An 18,558-nucleotide genomic window follows, 5' to 3' on the forward strand; every position below is an offset into this window, starting at 1 on the left:
AATTTACAAAAAACTATACTTAATCAGACAGACTGACAAATAACCATTGTGTAAATAAATAATACCAAGGACGTGTAAAGAGTCCTTGAAAGTGAATCTGTAAGTGTAGGTTCAGGTGAGAGTAATGGTGATTGAAGTTAATCATGTCGGTTCAGGAGGCTGTTGGTGGTAGGGTATTAAGTGTTCCTGAGCCTGGTGGTGTGGAACCTAAGGCTTCTGTACCATCTGCCTGAGGGTACCACTAGGAAGCGTGCATGGTCTGGATGATGGGGGATTTTGATGATGGATGTTGCTTTCGTGTACGAGTGCTTTATATAAGTGTTTTCAGTGGTGGGGAGGACTTAGCTGGGTTGTATCCACCACTTTCTGTCGTCTATTTTGTTCATGGGCACTGGTGTTTCAATAGCAGGCCGAGATTCAACCAGTCAGGATACTCTTGACTGCATCTATAGAAGTTGGTGAAAGTTTTTGATGACATGCCAAATCTACACAAACTTCTGAGGAAGTAGAACTGCTGTTGGACCTTCTTTGTGCTGGTTCAGAACAGATATTCTGATATGTTAATTCCAAGGAATTTAAAGTTACTTGACCCATTCCCCTAATGGGCACTGGTTCATGGACCCCTGGATTCTTCCTTCTGTAATTGATAATCAGCTCTTTGGTTTTGCTGACGTTGAAAGAGAGAGATTGCTGTTGTAGCATCACTCAACCAGATTTTTAATCTCCCTCCTACAGTGGTGATAGAAAGTTTGTGAACCTTGTAGAATTTCTGCATAAATATGACCTAAAATGTGATCAGATCTTCACATGCCCGAAAACTAGATAAAGAGAACCCAATTAGAGCAATAACACTAGATAAAGAGAACCCAATTAGAGCAATAACACAAAAGCGTTAGACTTGATCATATATTTAGTGAGGAAAAATGATCCAATATTACATGTATTTTTTGGAAATAGTATGTGAACCTTTGCTTTCAGTAACAGGTATGACCACCTTGCACAGCAATAAATTCAACCAGTAACTGTTGATTAGTCCTGCACATTGGCTTGGAGGAATTTTAGGCCAGTCCTCCTCACAAATCTACTTCAATTCTGGGATGTTGGTGGGCTTCTTTACATGACCTGCTTACTTCAGGTCCTTCCACAATATTCCTATAGGATTAAGGTCAGAACTTTGACTCGGACTTTCCAAAACACAAATATTCTTTTAAAACCGTTTTTGATAAGCCTTTCGGATCATTGTCTTGTTGCGTTATCCAACTTCTATTAAGCTTCAGGTGACGGATTGCTACTTGAGGGAGTTAGATATGGCCCTTGTGGCTAAAGGGATCAGGGGGTATGGAGGGAAGGCTGGTACAGGGTTCTGAGTTGGATGATCAGCCATCATCATACTGAATGGTGGTGCAGGCTCGAAGGGCCAAATGGCCTACTCCTGCACTTGTTTTCTATGTTTATCATTCTGCTGTAAAATGTCTTGATACAATTTTGAATTAATTGTTCCCTCAACGATTGCAAGCTGCCCAGGCCCTGAGGCAACAAAGCAGCCCCAAACCATGATGCTCCTTCCACCATGAGTTGGGATGAGGTTTTGGTATTGATGTGCAGTGCGCTTTTACCTCCAAACATAGCAGTGTGTATTTCTGTCAAAAAATTCAACTTTTGTCTCATCTGTCCACCGAACATTGCCCAGAAGCGTTGTAGAACATCAGGTGGTCTTTTGCCAACTTGAGGCATGCAGCAATTCTTTTTGGAGAGCACTGATTTCCTCCGTGGTGTCCTTCCGTGAACATCATTCTTGTTCAGTGTTTTTCTCTGCTCACATGAACAGAGACTAACAAGTTCTAGAGATTTCTGCAGGTATTTTGCTGTTCCTCTTGGGTTCTTTTTCACCTACTTCAGCATTGCATGCTCTGCTCCTGGTATGACTTTTGAAGGATGCCCACTCCTGAGGAGCGTAGCAAGAGTAATGAGTTTCCTCCATTTGTAGACAATTTCTCTTACTGTGGGCTGATGAACACTCAGGTCTTTAGAAATGCTTTTGTAGCCTTTTCCAGCTTCATGCATCTCTTACAATTTTTCTTCTGAGGTCCTCTGAAAGTTGTTTTGATTGAGGCATGGTGCACATAAACACATCTTCCTGACTGGCAGCATCGCTGCCTGGTATGGGAACTGTACCTTCCTAATCTTAATCGAAGGATTCTGCAGAGAGTGGTGCGGACAGCCTAGCGCATCTGTAGTTGTGAACTTCCCATGATTCAGGTCGTTTACAAAGACAGGTGCGTAAAAGGGGCCCGCAGGATCACTGGGGGCCCGAGTCATCCCAGCCACAATCTATTCCAGCAGCTACCATCAGGGAAATGGTACCGCAGCATAAAAGCCAAGACCAACAGGCTTCGGGACAGCTTCTTCCACCAGGCCATCAGATTGATTAACTTATGCTGATTTGAGTGTATTCTATGTTACATTGACTGTTCTATTTATTATAAATCTTTATAAATTACTATAATTGTACATTGCACATTTAGACAGAGAAGTAATGTAAAGATTTTTACTCATGTATGTGAAGGATGTAAGAAATAAAGTCAATTCAGTTCAATTCAATGCTTCCTTGAGAAGAGCAGGTTCTGTCAGTAACCTGACTTTGTGTCTTTTTTATAGGATACCTCTACAACCCACACCTCCAATCTCATCTCATTGATTGGAACACCTGACTCCAAATAGGTTTTGTAGAAGGTTTTATCCCTGAGGTTCACATACTTTTGCCAACAAATAAATGTAATATTGGATCATTTTTCTCAATAAATAAATGAACAAGTATAATTTTTTTTGTCACAAACAAGAGAAGGTCTGCAGATGCTGGAAATCCGAGCAACACCGAATGGCGGTGCTGGCTTGAAGGGCCGAATGGCCTACTGCTGCACCTATTGTCTATAACACACACAAAATGCTGGAGGAACTTAGCAGGCCAGGCAGCATCTAGAAAAAAAGAGTACAGTAGACTTTTCAGGCCAAAACCCTTTGGCAGAACTAGTCCATTATTTTCTGTGTGTTGCTAATGTTTTTTTTTGTTATTTATTTATTTGTGTTTTCTTTATCTAGTTTTAGGACTTTTGTGAAGATCTGGTCATATTTTAGGTCATACTTATGCAGAAATAGAGAGATTTCTACAGAGTTTTCAAACTTTCTAGCCCAACTGTATATGCTAATTCATCACCACCTTTGATTTGTCCAACAACAGTGGTGTTGTCAGCAAACTTAAATACAGCATTGGGGGTGTACTTAGCCATATAATCATAGATATAAAGTGAGTAGAGTAGGTGGCTGAGCACATAGCGATGTGCTTCACCTGTTCTGATGGTGAGTGTGTTGCCAATCTGTACTAACTGGGGAACATACATCAAAGTTGCTGGTGAACGCAGCAGGCCAAGCAGCATCTATAGGAAGCGGCGCAGTCAACGTTTCAGGCCGAGACCCTTCGTCAGGACTATAGATGCTGCTTGGCTTGCTGCGTTCACCAGCAACTTTGATGTATGTTGCTTGAATTTCCAGCATCTGCAGAATTCCTGTTGTTTGTACTAACTGGGGCTTGTCAGTAAAAAAATCAAAGATCCTGTTGCACAGGGAGGTACTGGATCATTCTCTAGATCGTTTTAATATCTGAAACTTATAATTTCATATTATTATTGTTTTAATGATTTATTGTTCACAAATATGACATGTTCAAATATTAAAATAGTTTTTCATCATTTTCAGGGGGAGAAGAACAATGGCTTTGATGTTCTTTACCATAATATGAAACATGGTCAAACATCGACAAAGGATTTGGCAGACTTCATTAGAGAGAGGTATTTCTTTCTTTTAGGAACATTGCTAATCTATTGAAGAATGGTAGTTTTCAAGACCTATTTAAAGTTCAAATCCAAAGTTTAAGACTTTAAAACATCAATTTAAGATTGAAAAATTATTTTCTGTAAAAGAAAAAAATGTAAAGCAGCATTGCATCCACAATGAATAAATAATGTAAGTAATTGAAAATACAGGCAATTGATTTTTCAGTTGTTTGAAATGAGACTTGCAATAATGTAATATTTACTACCTTATACAGTATCAACATCCATTGTACAATTTAAATCCATATTTTCTGTCAAATTTAACTCAAGTTGCCAAAAAGTGTGGATAGTTCTGTATTAACTTTGCTCATCTGGACACTGCAATTTTCCCGGTTCTTCGCAAAACTGCTCAAGCTCTGTCAGATTGCATGGCAATCATGAGTGAATAGCCCTTTTCAAGTCCAGCCGCAAATTCTCAATTGGATTGAGGTCTTAGCCACTCCACGATATTATCTTTGTTGTTTTTAAACCATTCCTGTGTAGCTTTGGTTTTATGCTTGGGGTCAACGTTTTGCTGGAAAACAAATCTCCCAAGTCACAGTTCTCTTGCAGAGTGCATCAGGTTTTCCTCCAGGAATTCCCTGTATTTTGCTGCATTTTTTCTACCTTCTACCCTCACAAGCCTTCCAGGGCCTGCTGCAGTGAAGGATCCCCACAGCAAAAAGCAGTCACCGCCATGCTTCACGGTATGGATGGTATGTTTTTGATGATGTGCGGTGTTTGGCTTACACCAAATATAGCATTTAGTCTGATGGGCAAAAGGCTCAGTTTTGGTTTCAGCAGACCATAAAACCTCATTCCAGCTGACTTCAACAATTTCTAGCCAAAATTTCATGTGAGTTTTTTTCCAACAGCGACTTTCTCCTTCTTAGTCTCTCATAAAGCTGCGACTGGTGAAGCACCCAGGAAACAGTTGTTGTATGTGCTATCTCTTGTATCTCAGCCATTGAAGCTTGTAACTCCTCCAGAGTTGACATAGGTCTCTTGGTGGCCTCCCTCACTAGTTCCCTTCTTGCACAGCCACTCAGTTTTTGAGGACTGCCTGCTCTAGGCAGATTTACAGCTGTGCCATATTCTTTCAGTTTCTTGATGATTGACTTAACTGTACTTCAAGAGATATTCAGTGACTTGGAAATTTTCTTGTATCCATCTCTGACTTGTGCTTTTCAATAACCTTTTTGCAGAGTTGCTTGGAGTGTTCTTTTATCTTTATGGTGCAGTTTTTGCCAGGATACTGACTCACCAGCAGTTGGACCTTTCAGATACAGGTGTATTTTTACTAAAATCAATTGAAACACCTTGACTGCAAACAGGTTTCCAAAAACAGATCTCTATTTAACTAATTATATGACTTCTAAAACCAATTGGCTGCACCAGTGATGATTTGGTGTGTCAATTAAAGGAGGTGGAAACTTGTACAATTATTTTTTCTGTTTTATACTTGTAATTATTTTTGATTACTTTGTGGAGATCTTTTTTCACTTTAACATAGAAGAGCCTTTTTCTGCTGATGTGTCAAAAAAGCCAAATTAAATCTAGTGTGATTCAGTGCTCTTAGACAGTAAAACATGAAAACTTCCAAGGGGAGTGGGTGAATACTTTTTATAGGAACTGTAAAAGACACTGAATGCTCTCTCACGATCTACCGAATTATGGCACTTCACCATATTGTTTGCCTCCACAGTACTTCCTTTCTAACTGTAACATTTTATTCTGGATTCTGTTACTGTTTTCCCTTGTACTACCACAGTGCACTGTTATGCACTGATATGATGGAATCGTCTGTATAGATGGCATGCAAGACAAAGTTTTTCACCGTACCTCAGTACATGTGAGAACTATAAACGAATTTACATTATTGGTAATGGGTGATGGATGGCCATACAAACTTTGAGAGTCAAAAGGCTTGTTTCATGCTACGTGACTACATTTAAAAAAGCATTTTGACGGGTACATGGCTGGGAGAGGTTAAGAGCGATGGGGGCCAAATGCAAGCAAATGGTAAACAAGAGGAATTCTGCAGATGCTGGAAATTCAAGCAACGCACATCAAAGTTGCTGGTGAATGCAGCAGGCCAGGCAGTATCTCTAGGAAGAGGTACGGTCGACGTTTCAGGCCGAGACCCTTCGTCAGGCCTGAAACGTCGACCGTACCTCTTCTTAGAGATGCTGCCTGGCCTGCTGCGTTCACCAGCAACTTTGATGTGTGTTGCAAGCAAATGGTACTAGCTTAGATAGGAATCTTGGTTGGCAGTGATTAGTTGGGCTAAAGGGCTTGTTTCCATGCTGTATGACTCTATGGCTCTGTAACATATTGTTTAGGGTCTTTGTATTTGTATATGAGAAAATTGTTTTAGTCTAGGATAGATCAAATACAGGTGATCTTCGCATTACCATAGTTCAGGTAACCGAATGTAAGTCCTTGTGTAATTCACAAATCACTACCCAGAAAGTTGAGATATGGAATAACATTCAATCAGTGGATATCCCATGGATCTTTTCATGAACCTTTTATAGTATCAAACTATGGCTGTACCACTCACTTGCATATCTATATACTGTATCATGTGTATATCCAGGTAACTAGCTATTTATAATTTGCCAAGAAAGTCAAAATACATTTGTAAAAACAAGAGATTCAAGGTCATCTACTGTATCCAGTGCTCCAGGTGTAGCCTCCTCCACATTGGTGGGACCTGATATAGATTGGGGGAACACTTCGTTCTGTCACTTTTTTTTACCCCAAGTTTGTTGGAGTCATCTGCTATAATTGGTGCTGCTGGTGCAACTTCCTGTACATCTGTGTGATTGGATGTAAATTGGGATACTGCTTTGTCAAATATCTTTACTGAGTCGCAACCACCGAGATTTCCCGGTGGACAGCTATTTTAATTACAGTCCCCGCTCCCATTCCGACGTGTCAGTCTATAGCCTCTGCTACCGCCATGATGAGGCCTTTCTCAGGTTGGAACAACATCTCCTTTTCCATCTGGGTAACCTCCAACCTGATGGCATGATCATTAATTTTTCTACTTTGCAGTCGTTTCTCCCCCTTCCCTTTTCTCTCTTTCTCGATTCCCAATTCTGGCTCCTCTCTTACCCCTTCTCTTATCCTCACCTGCCTATCACCTCTATCTGGTGCCTCTCCTCCTTCCCTTTCTCTTATGGTCCACTCTCCTTTTATATCAGATTCTTCCTTCTTCAGCCCTTTACCTTTTTTTTTACCTTTCACCTCCCAGCTTCTTACTTCATCCCTCCTCTCTCACCCACCTACCTTTCCCCTGGCTTCGCCTATCACCTTCTAGCTCGAGCACCTTCGTCCCACCCCCACCCTCACCTCATCTTCTTATTCTGGCTTCTTCCCTCTTCCTTCATCTTTATTGTATAAGAAATCCATTCAAAGGTGTTCACAGTATAAGCGAATATATTTAAGTTCTCTTGGAAAATGAGTCATTCTTTCAGAATGAGAGTTGTTGAGAAAGTTTTGATAGATGAAAAACTATGTTTTACTTTTTTTTTCCTTAAGTCTTTCCCTCAGTCACTAATTCCCTTTCTTTAGTCCTCAGTGTTAAATTTTGTCATTTGACATTGGATTATCCATTTAAATTGGTTTCTTTTACAGTCCTCCTTGTTTGAGATTTTTGGATAGTTTATTTTCTCCTGTTATGTATTCCTGAAGCTCTTTAAAAAAAATAACTAATCTTTACCAGAGGTTTGCTCTGTTTCAGTAATTACGTACATTTGTCTTATTGCCGCCCAGTGGTAAGTGTTATGCACTGCACCTTAAAACAGCTGAGATTGACTGGCATGTAACGTTAGTGTTCTTAGAAATTCTGTTGCACCCTAATGGTAACAGTGATGGATATACAGCCGGCACCTATAACTGTTTGTTGGTTCAGTTGAAAATTAGTGAAAATTGCATATTTTCATTGGTTGGTGGCCCATTGGAATACTGAGTGTGAAGACTATGTTGTCCTGGAATGTTGGTGGGTATTGGGGCAGCAGAGGGTAGGTTTAGTGTGGAAGAAATATAGCCCAAGGTCCCTAAGTACGGTTGGGAATGGAAAAGATGTCAGCTGTTGCACCCCAACATAAATATCTCCTCTGGGACACTAAGGATGATTCCCACTCGAGCATATTATATGTTTTCAGTGATATTGAAATGACCTGGATATTGTCTTTGCTGTATTTCATCTCAGACGATATTTGAAAATGGCATCTTGTTGCTGCATTTCTTAACAGTGGAGTCCCACATAGTTCAATATACACAAGGCTATTCACAGATACTATGCCCTATTACTGTGACAACTAATAATAAAAGGAGACAGTTTGATCACCTTATGTTTAACTGTATGTGCTATACTGCCTATCCTGATGCTTTCCTGCTTATCCACAACGTGCTCCTTCTGTTTCCAGTTCTGCCTTTCTTTGGTGGGTTAATATGTTGAAAATCCTGGGACTATTTTTGGAAAGAAAAGCAATTACTATCAGACAGGGGGCCTAGGACCTGAAATAGTAACTATTTCTTTTTTTACACATGCTATCTGATCTACTGACTGTTTACAGCATTTTCTGTTCTTATTTCAGATTTTATATTTTCATTTACTATTCATGGTACTGGCTGCACAACTTTGGCATGCCTTGCCTTTTTACCTCCTTATTCCTGACCTCCATTTGCCATGAACCACCTTTTCCATGCACACTATAATTAATATATATACAATATCCTATCTCCAGTAATTGAAGTAAAAGTACTGGAATAATTTAAGGACAAATTTGATGTTGTAATTCTGTTCCATTTGCATTCTTCTGAATGAAGCTAAGATAGGAAAGTTCCTCTTTATCTGTATTTATATTTAGAAACATACTCTATTTTGGTCTGCGGGCTAGAATTTTAATGTATTTATGGGATATACATTGCTGGCAGGGCCTGCATTTGTTGCCCATTTAGACCATACGACCATAAGATATAGAAGCTGAATTAGGCCATTTGGCCCATCGAGTCTGCTTTGCCATTTGATAATGGGTGATCCATTTCCCTCTCGGCCCCAACCTCCTGGCTTCTGCCTGTATCCCTTCATGCCCTGACTAATCAAGAATCTATCAACCTCTGCCTTAAGTATACCCAATGACTTGGCCTCCACAGCTACCTGTGGCAATTAATTCCACAGATTCACCATTCACTGGCTAAAGAAATTCCTCCTCATATCTGTTCTAAATGGACATCCCTCTATTCTGAGGCTGCGTCCTCTGGTCTTAGACTCCCCCACAATAGGAACCATTCTCTCCACATCCACTCTATCAAGGCCTTTCAACATTCAATAGATTTCAATGAGATCCCCCCTCATTCTAATGAATTCCAGTGAGTAAAGGCCGGGAGCCATCAGACACTGCTCATATGATAAGATTTCAATCCTGAAATCATTTTCGTGAACTGCCTTTGAACCTCTTCAATTTCAGCACATTCTTTCTTAGATAAGGGGCACAAAGATGTTCAGAATACTCCAAGTGAGGCGACACCAGTGCTTTATAAAGTCTCAACATTACATCCTTGCTTTTATATTCTAGTCCTCTTGAAGTGAATGCTAACATTGCATTTGCCTTCCTCACCACTGACTCAACTTGCAAATTAACCCTTCGGGAATTCTGCATGAGGATTCTCATGCCCTTATGCACCTCAGATTTTTGAATTTTCTCTCCATTTAGAAAATAGTCTAAACTTTTATTTCTCTTTCTATGACCCTACACTTCCTGACATTATATTCCATCCCACTTCTTTGCCCATTCTCCTAAGCTGTCTAAGTCCTTCTGTAGCCTCTCTGCTTATTCAACACTCCCTAGCCCTTCACCCATCTTTGTGTCATCTGCAAACTTGGTCACAAAGCCATTAATTTCATCATCCAAATCACTGACATATAAAGTAAAAAGAAACAGTCCCAACATAGACCCCCGTGGGACACCACTAGTCACCAACAGCCAACCAGAAAAGGCTCCCTTTATTCCCACCTCTTTACCTCCTGCCATTCAGCCAATGCTGTATCTGTGCTATTATCTTTCCTGCAATACCATGGGCTCTTAATTTGTTAAACAGCCTCATCTGGCACCTTGTCAAAGACGTTCTGAAAATCCAAGTGTGCATCATCTACTGATTCTCGTTTGTCTAAACTACTTGTCACTTTTTTCAAAGAATTCCAACAGATCTGTCAGGCAAGATTTTTCCCTTAAGGAAACCATGTTGCCTACGGCCTATTTTATCATGCACCAACAAGTACCTGAAATCATTAATTTATAATTTCTAATTTTACTTAGTTCCTTGTGTACATTTCAGACAACAGATAAGTCTTGTAAGCCTGGAATCACAGAAAGGTCAGACTGGATGAGGAGAGCAGATTTCCTTTTCTAATATCATAAAGAAGATTTTTCTATATGATTATCCAGTAGTATCATGGTTACCATCACCAAATTTGAGCATGTATTTGCTGAACGTTATTACTATACCTGATACTTGGGATTCACTAACATTTTCATAAATTTCTTGTGACTTTACATCTCCCTTGCAATGTTGTGATCAAATCTGCATTTCCCATCTCAGATTTAACTTAAGCTATCATGGAGATGTTACAACAGAAAAGGAGGCTACTTGATTCACTATTTCCATCCTGGCTTTCTGTTGAGCAACTTAGTCAATCCCATTCTGTTCAAAGATTTCAAAGGTACATTTAATGTCAGAGAAATATATACAATCTACATCCTGAAATGCTTTTTCTTCGCAACTATCCACGAAAGCAGAGGAGTGCCCCAAAGGATGAATGACAGTTAAATGTTAGAACCCCAAAGTCGCCCATCAGCTCTCCTCCCTCTCGCGCATAAGCGGCAGCAAGCAACAATCCTGGCTCCCCCCACTGGCAAAAAAAAGAATCAGCATCCTTCACCGAGCACTCAAGCATGAGCAAATCAACAGCAAAGACACAGACTTGCAGTTACCCCAAAGACTTCACGTTTTACTCCTTCGGCCCACAATGTTGTGCCGACCAAACAACTCACTGGTTTACGATATTAAAAGTCTGTTACATTGCTTTTTTCGAGCTCTGTGCCCAAAGATCTGGGCACACAGCCGTAGATATTCCAACTCCCTCGACAACACATGGGTCTCCTGTCGTGACACTGACTTTCGATTGGCCCATCTCCAGAGCCCCAGGATCCTAGGCCTCCAAAGCTGAGCTGGACTTTTAGGCCAAGCTCTTGGCGTTCCGAACAATGGCTAGTTATGAAACCCTGAGAGCACGTCCCATTCCCGTAAAGAACCATAGTCGGCGTGTAACTCCAGGTCAGGGTCTTCAAAAGAACCCTGAAAGGGAAAAATAAAGATACTAAAGATGGAAATAGAGCTGCTTCTGAAGATGCAAGCAAAGGAGTCGCCATTTAGCGCCATCATCACTCTGCTCTACTTCTTGGTTTAAAAACAAACTACCATATGCACTGAGGAGCCTCTTGAATTTCCTTTTGAAATAACTGAACCTCTCTGCTTCTGCCTCCAGTACAGGCAAGTGAGTTCTAGGTCATTGACACTGTGTAAAGTAAGAATGTTGTTTCTTGCATTATCCTTTAATAATATTTTTAGTTAATTAGCCAGGATAATATATTCAGCTTTGAGACTCCGATAGTTTGGTATCACCAGCAACTTTTGAAAACATTTCTTCACATTCCAACATCACTCTCAGTCATTTTCTCCCTGGAAGCACGATTTAGTTTCACAAACATCTCTGTAACACTCAGTAAGATTATAGTTATTCCATTATAGTTGGTCTCTACATCACTTTCTCAGATTGACTCAATACATAATAAATAATGAATAAATATGGTGGGCCCATTATCCCACCATACCCATGTCAACCTTCTTGCCCATCTGTACTAGTCCCATTTACCTGCTCTATGTCCTTTCATGCTTTGCATATTTAAGTTCCTGTATAAATGTTTCTTTAATTGAGCATTTGTATCTGACTCCACCACCTCCTCTGGTAATAATTTTAAGAAATCAACAACCCTCTGTATTTTAAAAAATATCCTCTCAGATCCCCTCTGTAGTTTTGGAGGTGACTAATAAGGCCATTGTGAATTCCACAATATGAAGAATACATCATTGTATAACTTTTTTTTTCATTCTGTTTTCTGTCTCCCTTATCATTCAAGGAACCCTGGTTTTTGAATCCTTATCATTCCCTCTTATAGCAATATACCCAGCCTTTACCTGAGCCATCCATGATAATAAAGGCCAACATTCCATTTGTTCTTATTTGATTGTGCTGTCAGCAATTTACTTTCTATTTCTCCTGCAATATATATCTAGATCCTTACCAGTTTCTAACCATAAGAAAAGTTCTACTTTTCTATTCTTCTTCAGTACAAAATTCAAAATTTCCCACCTATATTTCAAAACACTGCATCAATGGAAGAATACTGTTCACCACAAGTTAACTCCTGACTGGCTTGTGTGTCATACCTAGGTTTCTTCAGAAATCTTGCTGTGAGATGTTCTCTGAGTTCATGGTATAGTAGTGCCTTGCTTTTATCCCCTGCCCGATCACCTATAAAGATTCCCAGATATCTAAAATCACTTCTTTCACTTAACCCATCTTTACATGCATCTGATCAGTGGTACCAATAAGGAGTCACAAGCATATGATTCCTCAGGTGACTTGATACCACAGTTTTTTCCAGCTTAACATTGGGCAGACCAAGGCACAAGCAATATGCTATTGTTACAAGCAATAAGCTTTTCCTTGATTCCCTTGTTCCCGCTTACTCACTTCTATAATACTTCTGGGTGTGTTAATTTATAAATCAAAACACTTTTGTATTCAATGTTAATAAGTTTTCAACAATGTACATTTATATTTTACATTGTTATGTAATCTTTGAAGTAAAAAGAAAGACTATGAAAATTCAGTCATGGAAATGGTCAAGAAATTATTTAAGATTCTTTTATATTTGAATAAAAGTCTTACATTTGGATTTTTAATCCCCAAACAGTGTCACAATAGAAGATATGTATTCAAGGTCGATGACCAAATTAGCCAAAACAACAAGTAATTACAGTCAGCTGGGGTAAGTCTCTCAGAAGTCTAGTACAAAGAAGATGATGTAGAGTTAGGTATTCTGAATTGACTTGTTTGGTACCATTTCCAGTCTGCTACTTCCACTATGTTTTTTCACTTTATAACATGTTTTCCTTCAGAACGTTTGCACCAGTGTGGGATGTTTTAAAATTGTCCACTGAGAAATTAGCTGGTAGCCATTTAGATCTTGTTCGAAAACTACAAGAATTAATTAAAGAAGTACAGAAATATGGAGATGAACAGACCAAGGCACATAAAAAGGTAAGAAGATATTTGGTAAGTTAGTTATCCAGCATCACAAAATGTTTTGGATACAAATATAAAAATAATACTTTCATTAATATATAATGCCTTCATCAGTGCTGTTATGTATTTAATATTTCAGTAATATTTGAGTAATATTGTAAATATATAGTTTGACTAAGCAGTCTTATTTAAATAATTCATTATGGGTTATATGTAAACATATGTGAATTGCATACGTCATTATGCCACAAAGTCATAAGTGTGTGCCTCACTTAAAGTAAAGAGAAACAAAATGTACCCTGACTTGGTGTTTTTCTTTTGATTAGTTTTATGTTTTGGAGTTACAAAACATAACAGTGGCAATGAAGAAGTTTTAAAACAAACCCGAGACAGCTACCTTCTGGTTGAAGCACAGTGAGATGTTCAACTTAAAAAAGATAGTGCCATACATTTTTTTCTTTGGAGAGAGAAGAAATACATTTAAGTTAAAATAAAAAAGGGCAGAAAGTAGTTGAAATTCATGGGTTCATAAATAATGAGTACCAGGTGACAATTTTTAAAAAAGCAGAAATGGCTGGCTACATTGGAAAGATAGATGAGTTTGATTGCATAACAGATAACTGGCTCATGTATACTGAGCACACTGAGTAATATTTTGAAGCAAATGAAATAGCCAATGAGAAACAAGTACCAGTTTTACTGAGCCTAACACATGGGAAAGCATAGAGTTTGCTTAAAAGTTTGACTGCTCCAACCCAATCAGCCGAAGTGAGGTTTGCTGTTATCATGAAAGTAATGCAGGAACATTTAGACCCAAAACCATTGTTGATTGCAGAACACTTTAGGTTTTATAATCAAAATCAAAAGGAAGGGAAGTTCATTTCAGCTTGCGTAGCTGAGTTTTGTGAATTCAGTGATGGGGTTAATGATGCACATTGTGGATTCTTACAAGGAAGCATTCAAAAATGGCTCCTAACTGAAGCACAGCTCATATGTAAAAGAACAGTTGAAATTATTGTATTAATGGAAACAGCAGACAGGGACACAATTGAGCTTCAGTCAGGAATGAAAGTGTGCATAACCAAAATTGCAATGTTGAAACAGAAACCTGCCTGGTCAGACAAATTGTGATACTGTTGTAGCAGGGGCTCACATACACTAGACCAATGTAGGTTTAAAGGTAAAGTTAGGTTGGACACATACAAAGGGCGTGACAGGCAGACTAAAATAAATGACTGCACAGGGAAGAGAAAAAGATAAAAGTCAAGTACTGAACTGAAGTTTGCAGATATCTAACTAAGAACTTAAACAGGAGAAAAGATAATTCCTGTGGGAATGACATTCGTAACAGTGAAATACAACAACCAACATGCCACGTTGGGCTTATGGGTGGTGAAAACATGAGGTCCAGCATTGTGGGGTTATGATTGGCTGACGTAACTGCAATTTGATTGGAGATCCATCCAACATTTGCAGGCCACATTCCCTGCAATTGAGTCAACTGAAAGTAAATTAAGAAAGGTACTGGTTGATGCCACAGCAGTGTTCAAGGATGGCATTGGAAAGCTAAAACATATTGAATTGAATTGACTTTATTTCTTACACCTTTCACATAATGAGGCGTAAAAATCTTTACATTACACCTCTGTCTAATTGTACAATGTGCAATCATATCAATTTGTAATAACTTATAATAAATAGAACAGTCAATAGACTTACACTCAGATCAGCATGAGTTAATCAATCTGATGGCCTGGTGGAAGAAGCTGTCCTGGAACCTGTTGGTCCTGGATTTTATGCTGTGGTAACGTTTCCCAGATGGTAGCAGCTGCAATAGATTGTGGTAGGGGTGATTCAGGTCCCCAATGATCTTACGGGCCCTTTTTTTCACACCTGTCTTTGTAAATGTCCTGAACCACGGGAACTTCACAACTACCGATGCCCTGGGCTGTCCACACCACTCTCTGTAGAATCCTGCGATTAAGGGAGGTACAGTCCCCATACCAGGCAGTGATGCAGCCAGTCAGGATGCTCTCAATTGTGCCCCTGTAGAAAGTTCTTAGGATTTGGGGGCCCATACCTCACTTCCTCAACCATCTGAGATGAAACAGGGGCTGTTTTGTGCCTTTTTCACCACATAGCTGGTGTGTACAGACCATGTGAGGTCCTTGGTGATGTGGATGCCGAGAAACTTAAAGCTGTTAACCCTGTCAACCCCAGATCCATTGATATCAGTAGGGATTAGCCTATCTCCCATTCCTCCTGTAATCCCCTGCCAGCGATCTGACTGGAAGTCCAGGATCCAGCTGCACAAGGCAGGGTCAAGGCCGATGTCTTCGAGCTTCCTGTCAAGCCTGGATGGAATTATAGTGTTGACTGCTGAACAGTAGTCCAAGATCAGCATTCTCACATAAACATTCTTCTTCTCCAGATGTGTAAGGACGGTATGTAGAGCAGTGGCTTTTACATCATCTGTCAATCGGTTGTGTTGGTAGACGAATTGTAGGGTGTCCAGTTTAGGTGGTAGCATGCTGCAGATATAGTCCTTGACCAGCCCGTCAAAGCATTTGCTTAATATTGAGGTGAGTGCTGGAGGAAGCCAGTCGTTCAGGCATGTTACCTTGGTCTTTTCTGGTACAGGGACAATGGTGGATAATTTGAAGCAGGAGGGCACTTAAATGAGAGATTAAAAATGGCTGTAAACACACCTGCCAGTTGTGCATATCAAGGGTAAAATAGTGTTAAATGAAAATGCCACACCCAAGTTTTACAAAGCCTGTCCAGTTCCTTATACCATCTGTGATAAAGTAGCCACTGAACTAGATAATGTGCAGGCTGAAGGAATTCTTTCCAAGATTGAGTGTAGCTCATGGGCAATACCAGTGGTTCAAGTAACCAAGAAGAATGGGTCTGTCTGGATCTATGGTGACTTCAAGATCACCATCAGCTCAGTACTAAGGTAGGTCAATACTCTCTGCCCAGGATAGAGGATATCTTTGCAAACTTTTCTGGAGGAAAATACTTTCGCTAAGTGAACTTAGCTGAGGTCTACCTACAGATGGAGATGGAAGGAGAGTCCAATGTTTTTCTTACCATAAACACAATAAAGAGCTTTACTGCAATAATAGGCTTATTTTTGGATTAGCATCTGAACCTGCACTCTGGTGGAAGCTATGGACCAGGTGCTGCAAGGCTGCACAGGCACTCACTCTTGTCTGGATGATGTAATTGTTGCCAGTGAGGATGACAAGGAACATCTCCAAAATCTCAAGACAATATTAAAAAGATTGGAAGATTATGGGCTTAGAGCACGATGCAACAAGTGTGAATTCTTTAAACCAAGCATCACATACTGTGGTCACATTATTGATGCACAAGGATTACACAAGTGTGCTGAGAAAATTCAAGCAGTGCTGGATGCTGTAAGGCCATAGCATCTCTCTTGCCCTGCTCAAATCAGGCTAGTCTCATATAGTAATTGGTTTATAATTGTCAATTGTACTGAGAATGCAGAATATGATGTTACAGTTACGGAGAATGTGCAGTACAGGTAGGTCCAAAGGCCATGTAATTTGTGAGGTCAAGGGTTCACTTTTATCATATAAGAGGTTAGTTCCAGTTTCCTATCTGTTCTTGAGCCGAGTGGAGAGAGTTTTCTAGCTTTTGTATCTCTTGCCTGATGGAAGGGGGAGAAGAGAGGATGGGATCAGGGCAAGAAGAGTCTTTGATTAAGGTTGGCTGCTTTCCTAAGACAGTGAGAAGTGCAGATCTATTGTGGTCACATGCAGAGAATTTGTCATGACTAAACTGAGATGCATCCATATGGAATGCCTCCTATGGTGCAGGGGTCCCCAACCTTTTTTGCACTGCGGACCAGTTTAATATTGATAATATTCTTGCCGATGGGTTGGGGGGGTGGGGGTGTTCAAGTAGGGTTAAACTCACCTCAACATGTCTTTTACTGTTAGGGTTGCCAACTTTCTCACTCCCAAATAAGGGACAAAAGTAGCAGTCAAATCCTGATGACGGGTCGCGGCCCGAAACGTCGACTGTACCTGGCCTGCTGCATTCCACCAGCATTTTTTGTGTGTGTTGACGGTACACTTGTTTACCCTGAGAAAGACTACCATGACCATGAAGCCTTGAGCGTGCACCTGTGTGTGCTTGCGTGACGTGCGTATGTGCGTACGTCCCAACTTTTTTTCCACAAATTGGTTTTGGCTTCATCTTCCCGACTACACTGTACATACATTATTTCTACTTTATATAGGCTGTGTATTTATAATATCATTCCTGATTTTACTATATGTTAGAGTTAATTTGGGTTTTATGTGTTATTTGGTATGATTTGGTAGGTTATTTTTTCGGTCTAGGAACGCTCAAAAATTTTTCCCATATAAATTAATGGTAATTGCTTCTTCGCTTTACGCCATTTTGGCGCGAAAGGTTTCATAGGAACGCTCTACCTTAGCGGGGGAAATACGGGACAAACCAATGTAGCCCAATATACGTGATGTCCTGGCAAATACAGGATGGTTGGCAACCCTATGTTCAAGTTCAACAGTGTGTGACAAGGAATGAGGAAAGGTGCAGCTGACTCATATCGTTTCCTCGCGGTCTGGTAGCACATGCTTTGCGGCTAGGTGGTTGGGAACCGCTGCTATGGTGCATCTATAAAAATTGGTGAATGTCAATAGGAACATGTTGAATTTTTAGCTCATCCTACAGGATCAATCCTTGATCCTAAGAAGTTGAAATAGAACAGCAGATTTCCTTTCCTTGAGGATTGCCATGGCATGTTTAAACATTTGTTAACCTGTTAAGTGAGAACTCAATATAACCTGAGAGTAATTACAAGCCAGCTTGTTTCTGACACCTGAGATTGGAAATGTTTAGTTTCTAATTAAGGGTGAGGTGTAACTAGGTATTACTGAAATATTCACCATTGATTTCAAAAGAGATAATTTTGCACAAAAAACTGTATCAAATTATTTTAGAATATGATGTGAAACAAATACAATGGGATGTGAAATGCATGATGATAATATATTTTCTTGAATTGGAAAACAGTACAGCAAAGGAGAATATTCAAGTAATTATTCAATCTTTTAAGGAAGTGTCTAATTAGTCCAATTTCCCTGTTCTTTTTACATAGTCTGATAAATTTCTTCTTTTGTTTACAAGAATAACCAGTGGCTTTGAAATAGTTAATATTTTATGGTTCTGTGGGGTCTGAGGTAAAAATTCAACATGTTGCTTTTGGCATTTGCCAATTTGTATAGATGCACCATAGTAAGCATCCTATCC

At 39.7% G+C, this 18,558-nt stretch overlaps 1 protein-coding gene across 3 annotated transcripts in view; it reads left to right on the top strand.

Annotated features, from left to right (window-relative positions):
- The window catches only part of fcho2 (FCH and mu domain containing endocytic adaptor 2), a 223,789-nt gene that overhangs the window by 37,105 nt on the left and 168,126 nt on the right, over positions 1–18,558 (top strand). For all 3 annotated transcript variants that reach the window (XM_063049223.1, XM_063049225.1, XM_063049224.1), the window contains exons 2-4: positions 3,754–3,845; positions 12,920–12,994; positions 13,125–13,266. In XM_063049223.1, coding sequence (XP_062905293.1) covers positions 3,754–3,845; positions 12,920–12,994; positions 13,125–13,266 — 309 coding nt within the window. The remainder of the gene's footprint in view (positions 1–3,753; positions 3,846–12,919; positions 12,995–13,124; positions 13,267–18,558) is intronic.

This window comes from Mobula hypostoma, chromosome 5 (assembly GCF_963921235.1).
Source record: "Mobula hypostoma chromosome 5, sMobHyp1.1, whole genome shotgun sequence".
NCBI lineage: Eukaryota > Metazoa > Chordata > Chondrichthyes > Myliobatiformes > Myliobatidae > Mobula > Mobula hypostoma.